This window comes from Haliotis rubra, unplaced genomic scaffold, assembly GCF_003918875.1.
Source record: "Haliotis rubra isolate DU_JTF1 unplaced genomic scaffold, ASM391887v1 Scf51, whole genome shotgun sequence".
Lineage (NCBI taxonomy): Eukaryota > Metazoa > Mollusca > Gastropoda > Lepetellida > Haliotidae > Haliotis > Haliotis rubra.
Window position 1 is genome coordinate 215072 of NW_025767202.1, and position 7702 is coordinate 222773.

The following is a 7702-nucleotide window of genomic DNA, read 5'->3' on the forward strand; positions in this document are numbered from 1 at the left end:
TGTATGTATGTATGTATGTATGTATGTATGTATGTATGTATGTATGTATGTATGTATGTATGTGTGTGTGTGTGTGTATGTATGTATGTATGCGTGCGTGCGTGCGTGCGTGCGTGCGTGCGTGCGTGCATGCATGGGTGTATGTATGTATGTATGTGCGTGCGTGCGTGCGTGTATGTCTATATGATTGCGCGTGTTTGTATACACACGCACACACATACACACTCGCACGCATATATCTAGCACCTTGTGAATTCATAGCAATAAGATCTACACAACTGCAACCTCTTGTGACAGCGTGATGACGTTCCAGCTCTGCAGCGCGCACTACTCGCTATTTATAGCTTCCACGAGACACAATTAAGGCCTGGTATTTATCTTCATCACCTTATTTTCCTAACGTATGGTAAGTGTGTCTGTCGCAATGTGGGTGCACGTGGACTGTGACGGGTCTTACTGGCCTCTCCGACTTCACGGCGGTGATCAGTCTGTGCTGACCAGCATACACAAATAAGCCGTCCTTTGTGCGCAGATAGGAATATTGAGTAAGTACTTGCGTGTTTATTATATAGGCTTTTAGTCTAAAAATGTTATTGTGTTTGTGGTCGGGGAATTGACTGTATCATCTTATCGATTTTGACTGTATTCGGATGTATTGTGTAGGGATGGATGTATTGTGTATGTAAGGTAGGGATGGATGTATTGTGTATGTAAGGTAGGGATGGATTGTGTATGTAAGGTAGGGATGGATGTATTGCGTATGTAAGGGAGGGATGGATGTATTGTGTATGTACGGTAGGGATGGATTGTGTATGTAAGGTAGGGATGGATGTATTACGTATGTAAGGTAGGGATGGATGTATTGTGTATGTAAGGTAGGGATGGATGTATTTTGTATATCAGGTAGGGATGGATGTATTGTATATGTAAGGTAGGGATGGATGTATTGTGTATATCAGGTAGGGATGGATGGATTATGTATGTAAGGTAGGGATGGATGTATTTTGTATATCAGGTAGTGATGGATGTATTGTGTATGAAAGCTAGGGATGGATGTATTGTGTATATCAGGTAGGGATGGATGTATTGTATATGTAAGGTTGGGATGGATGTATTGTGTATATCAGGTAGGGATGGATGGATTGTGAATGTAAGGTAGGGATGGATGTATTGTGTATATCAGGTAGGGATGGATGTATTGTGTATGTAAGGTAGGGATGGATGTATTGTGTATATCAGGTAGGGATGGATGTATTGTGTATGTAAGGTAGGGATGGATGTGTTGTGTATATCAGGTAGGGATGGATGGATGTGTATGAAATTTAGGAATGGCTGTATTGTGTATGTAAGGTAGGGACTGATGTATTGTGTATGTATGGTAGGGATGGATGTATTGTGTATGTAAGGTAGGGACTGATGGATTGTGTATATCAGGTAGGGATGGATGTATTGTGAATGTAAGGTAGGGATGAATGTATTGTGTATGTAAGGTAGGAATGGATGTATTGTGTATGTAAGGTAGGGATGGATGTATTGTGTATGTCAGGTAGGGATGGATGTATTGTGTATATCAGGTAGGGATGGATGTATTGTGTATATCAGGTAGGGATGGATGTATTGTGTATGTAAGGTAGGGATGGATGTATTGTGTATATCAGGTAGGGATGGATGTATTGTGTATGTATCAGGTAGGGATGGATGTATTGTGTATATCAGGTAGGGATGGATGTATTGTGTATATAAGGTAGGGATGGATGTATTGTGTATATCAGGTAGGGATGGATGTGTATGTAAGGTAGGGATGGATGTGTGTATGTAATGTATAAGGTAGGGACATGTATGTGTATATCAAGATGGATGTATTGTGTATGTAAGGTAGGGATGGATGTATTGTGTATGTAAGGTAGGGATGGATGGATTGTGTATGTAAGGTAGGGATGGATGGATTGTGTATGTAAGGTAGGGATGGATGGATTGTGTATGTAAGGTAGGGATGGATGTATTGTGTATATCAGGTAGGGATGGATGGATGTGTATTGTGTAGGTAGGGACTGGATGTATTGTGTATATCAGGTAGGATGGATGGATGTGTTGTGTATATAAGGTAGGGATGGATGTATGTGTATTGTGATGTAAGGTAGGGATGGATGTATTGTGTATGTAAGGTAGGGATGGATGTGTATGTAAGGTGGGATGGATTGTATGTGTGTATATCAAGTAGGGATGGATGGATTGTGTATGTAAGGTAGGGATGGATGGATGTGTGTGTATGTGGATTGTGGTAAGGTAGGGATGGATGGACATGTAAGGTAGGGATGTGTATCGTGTATGTAAGGTAGGGATGGATGTATTGTGTATATCAGGTAGGGATGGATGTATTGTGTATGTAAGGTAGGGATGGATGTATTGTGTATGTAAGGTATGGATTGATGGATTGTGTATATCAGGTAGGGATGGATGGATTGTGTATGTAAGGTAGGGATGGATGTATTGTGTATGTAAGGTAGGGATGGATGTATTGTGTATGTAAGGTAGGGATTGATGGATTGTGTATATCAGGTAGGGATGGATGTATTGTGTATGTAAGGTAGGGACTGATGTATTGTGTATGTAAGGTAGGGATGGATGTATTGTGTATGTAAGGTAGGGACTGATGGATTGTGTATGTAAGGTAGGGATGGATGTATTGTGTATATCAGGTAGAGATGGATGTATTGTATATGTAAGGTAGGGATGGATGTATTGTGTATATCAGGTAGGGATGGATGTATTGTGTATTTAAGGTAGGGATGGATGTATTGTGTATATCAGGTAGGGATGGATGGAATGTGTATGTAAGGTCGGGATGGATGTATTGTGTATGTAAGGTAGGGATGGATGTATTGTGTATATCAGGTAGGGATGGATGTATTGTGTATGTACGGTAGGGGTGGATGGATTGTATGTGTAAGGTAGGGGTTGATGGATGTGTATGTAATTTAGGGATGGATGTATTGTGTATGTAAGGTAGGGACGGATGTATTGTGTATGTAAGGTATAGATGGATGGATTGTGCATGTGAGGTAGGGACAGATGTAGTGTCTATGTAAGGTAACAACAATCATCTCTTCGGGAGCAAGGAATTCCGCTGGGTAGAAGTTATTTTTCGTTAACTTGTTCAGAGCATTTTTTGTCTCCGTCGTGAATGATGAAAAATATATCTAACTCACAAGTACTTGCCATTCGTGTGAGATTAAGGAGGGTTTTTGGGTGGAAGGTGTTATGTTAGTTGTGATCATTACGTTAACATTTGTTTCAAATTCGTTGATTGGATTCATATGAATGAGGTTATGTTGTGTGAGTTTTTTCGGATCGGCGGGGAATCATGAATAATATTTCATGCCATTTATTTAATATAAAATCAACGGCTTTGACAGGCGTCTAAATATAAACATGTAGTGTTTGTTGGCGTTATTTGCAAGTAACTACCACTTTTGCTAACAACATCAAGGGGTAATATAGTGCCTGTCAGTATTGGTAATGGTTGAGTGACCCGAATAGTGAATTCAACAATCATGTCGACGACCGAGTCACGTTTAATTTTGACTTTGGATATAAATGAACAGGTAAAGTAAACGACTCCAACTAACCTATTAACCTGCCTGGTAATTTGTTAATTAATCGTCTTTTGGATATTGTTTAAATTGACTTTTTTATATTTTCTACCCAGGCAGTTACAGATACAGGACACGTTTCTCTGTGAAGCCGCAGGGGGCGTGATGTTTTTCGAATCTCCCCGTGTCAGAAAGGGCCCCCACACATATTCATATACTGTTGACAGTAAACAAGTGACAGCGATAAAATACTTTTCACACGACCCATCGTATGTGTCCGGTGAATGACCGCAGCTGAAGAAACGCTTGGATCCGCCATGGACAAATGTGCTTACCTGTCAGCTTTTGGTAATGTCAGGGCGCGGCGGAGTAGCCGAGCGGTTAAAGCGTTAGTTCGGCACGCCGGAGACCTGGGTTCGATTCCCCACATATAGGTACATTGTGTGAAGCCCATTTGTAGTGTCCCCCGCCGTGATATTGCTGGAATATTGCTAAAAGCGGCGTACAACTAAATTCACTCACTCGCTGGTCAAAGACCGGATAAAACCTTCAGAAACTTCACTCACGATTCACTGCTGTAGGCAGCGATATTGTCACAATCGTACAATGGACTCTGGATTTAGAAGAGATTTATTGTGAACATTTCTTTTCTCGCATATTAATTTGCTTCGGTGGTTGCATAATGTGTGTTTGAACATCAACCAACGTCATATTGTTAATATATTTTTAAACCATTAATTTTTTATATTATTTGATTGAATTCATTTTCCCTTCCAGCTTCGACTGTCCGCAGCAACTAATCATGTTCCTCAACACGTCAACCCCGACGGGAAACGCATCTGCCTACGTCAACGTGACGTCTTACACCCATAACGACATCGCACACGTCATGACAGTCTACGTCTATCGGATTATCTACATCATCGGCGTCATTGGCAACACCTTCACTGCGGTGGTGTGGGTGCGCTCACGACTGAAGGTTCCACCAGTGTGCTACTTCATCGCCCTGAGTTTGGTGGACAACCTGGTCATCTTGACCCATGCTCTGGAGACCCAACACTCTGTGAACATTCAAGGACTATGTCAGCTCGTCCATATTGTGTTCCTTGCTGTTCAGATTCTAGCGATTCTACTCGTACTGGGGATGTCTATTGAGCGTTATATCGAAATTTGCCACCCAATGCTCGGAGAGAAGATCCTCAGTTTGACACGGACGAGGAGAGTGATCGTACTTCTGGCAGTGATGGCCTTCCTACTGAGCACACTGGAGGGTTACACGTGGGCGATGGACCCAGACTCAGACATGTGTGACTTACGGACAAACCTCCCATCACGTTATCTGTGGATTTATGGATTTAGTGTGATCATATTGTTCTTTCTGACCCCACTTCTGTGTGTTATTACATTGAACGTCCTTGTCATACTCGTCCTCAGCAAGGCAAGACGCCGCAGTTCAGCCTACGGACGATCCATGATGAAACCGGAAAAGGCCAGTTTTAATACGCCCTTCCTGGTTGTCTCCCTTTACCTCGCAATAAGTGAACTTGTGTATGCTCTCGTTCATCTCTCGTATTATCTCGGACCATCAGACAGTTCGACCTGGCTTCACAGTAGCCCTCTGACGGGAAGATGGCGTAGCTACGAAATCAAATCCATACCACTGCTGTGTGCCGATGCAGCGGCATTGTCCAGTTACGCCCTGGACCTGACTGTGTTCACACTGAGCAGCAGAACATTCCGAAAGGCAGCTGTGGGTCTCATTCCGTATAGGAAACGAACAAACCAAGTTTTTCTTAGCAGGAACTTGTTACAAAGGAATAACCTATAAACCTATTTGCCGATCAGAAAGAATATGTGATATGCCATGTTGGAAGAAGTTTCTTCACTGGAACTGGGACCAGTCTTGGTTCGTCGCAATATATCTGAAAAACGCAGATCCGCCATTACATTTTAATTTTGCTCACTTGGTTCATTCTGCAGCCCTAGAAGGTAACGTTTACCAAACAAAGCATTTTGTTCGCACATAAACTCAAATTGTATTAAATGTATGTGTCTCTGAGTGGTTGAGTGAGTGATGTTCGAGTGGTTGAGTTAGTGATGTGTGAGTGGTTGAGTGAGTGATGTGTGAGTGGTTGAGTGAGTGATGTGTGAGTGGTTGAGTGAGTGATGTGTGAGTGGTTGAGTGAGTGATGTTCAACTTCGATTTGAAGATTTCTCCCTATTTAACTTACATTGTGATCAGTTTTGTCTTTTCTCCCAATCGGACCAAGCAGATTAAAAGTTCTGTTCATATTGTGTATAAAGTGTTCGGGTTACACATAAATGAGACATGTCTTTACGAAGTAGTGTAGTTTTAAGAAAAATTCCCAAATAACTATCGACCGCAATCTAACAAAATGAGTGTGTTTGTACTGCGCAAAACCATTGAGGCGACTGAACAAATGTATAAATCCAGAAACGATCGCACGTATCGTTTCATAATTTTTTTTTCTGATCTTCACTCTAGTACTGATCGACGTGCCACTATGAAACGTGAACTTCCACAGCAGGATATGTCTAACACAGACTTGCATGGTATATTTTTGATAAATCCGTCCATGTTTCTTCTGTGACTTTTGAAACCTTGAATCCGTTTCCTCAGTGTTATGTGGTTTAGTTTAGAGTGAGTGAGATGTTGATCGATGTGTCGAGTTCAGCGTTGTGTTCAAATCCATGTATCCCTACAAAACGAACATACATGTACCTTCGAAGTAAAGACCTCTATATCCCTTGTTTTACTTCCAATATCTAAGAAAGTTTATTACAAGATGTGTCCGAGTTAATGTCTTGTAGTGGTCAGGATAAATAATACCCTATGATGCATAAACACAGTCGAATGTGATTAATATAATAGTGTGTAGTGTATTAAAATTATGTAGGTATAATAGTAATAGTAACAGAGTCTTGCCCATTCACTACCCATTGTAGGCCCGAGTTATATCATCATATGAAAAAAATCATGTGCTCTGAACATACGTAGTCGGGCAAATAGTAATTGACATTCCCGCTGTCCACCAACGTCAAATATTCTCTGCTCATTGTCATAAGTTGCATACTAATTTGATTGTAGCAACATATTCGTTGATATTGGAATTCCTAGTTTGTAAAAAGATCAGGACGACTGTTGTAGCGACCAGAACTCGGATACGACCAGAACTGGGATAAACAGTCCACAATTTCGTAAAACCCTATTTACTGCAGTACTGCTCCCGGTTAACTCTAAAACTTAAGGCGATCTATGCGCGGAATATGATTTAGTTAATGTTTTTGTGAGGAGACACTGAAAATTATCAGTTACATATTTCCATATTCCTCTGCAAATATGTAGCTCACATTTAATTTTCCAATATAGGTTGGAAGAACCTTCAGAGTTTCTAATTATTTTTGTACTCGTCAGTTATTCAATCGTTTATATCGTGTGGCAATTCCCACTCAAGCAAACCTCTCATGGTGTACGACGTTTCATTTTCATTAACTGTGTTGTTTTATAATGCAAGCATCATGTAATTTACATAGCGTAATAAATATCATATAATCGGCCACGTTAATGGAAATAGTTCAAACACCCCATTGTGTTCTGAAATAATTCTGATTTTTGTCGTAATAAGCTATGTAACTATGAAAACATTTCCGTATTCAGGTGTTTGTGACCGAATTTGCTGCATTTTAAATGATCCTTTACCTTAAATTTGTTCTGGGGAGGTAGAAGGGACATCTATTTTGTACACAAAAACTAGGGGTGGTGTGTGTGTGTGTGTGTGTGTGTGTGTGTGTGTGTGTGTGTGTCTGTCTGTCTGTCTGTCTGTGTCTGTCTGTCTGTGTGTGAGAGAGAGAGAGAGAGAGAGAGAGAGAGAGAGAGAGAGAGAGAGAGAGAGAGAGAGAGAGAGAGAGAGAGAGAGAGAGAGAGAGAGATTTTGTACATTACAAAATTTAAAAACGGTGCTTAAACATTATGGGAATAATGAGGGCCGGGGAGGGCGGTCATTGATTTTGTACTTTACATGCTGCATGGGGGGTGTCACATACTTTGTACATAAATTGTAAGGGGAGTGGGTCATTCACGTTGCACA

At 41.0% G+C, this 7702-nt stretch overlaps 1 protein-coding gene across 1 annotated transcript; it reads left to right on the forward strand.

Annotated features, from left to right (window-relative positions):
* Positions 1-428: 428 nt before the first annotated feature.
* Positions 429-6742, forward strand: LOC124292233 (neuromedin-U receptor 1-like). Its single transcript, XM_046729287.1, has 2 exons — positions 429-545; positions 4371-6742. The coding sequence occupies exon 2, from the start codon at positions 4396-4398 to the stop codon at positions 5419-5421; it is 1026 nt and encodes a 341-aa protein (XP_046585243.1). The 5' UTR covers positions 429-545; positions 4371-4395; the 3' UTR covers positions 5422-6742.
* The last annotated feature ends 960 nt before the right edge of the window (positions 6743-7702 follow it).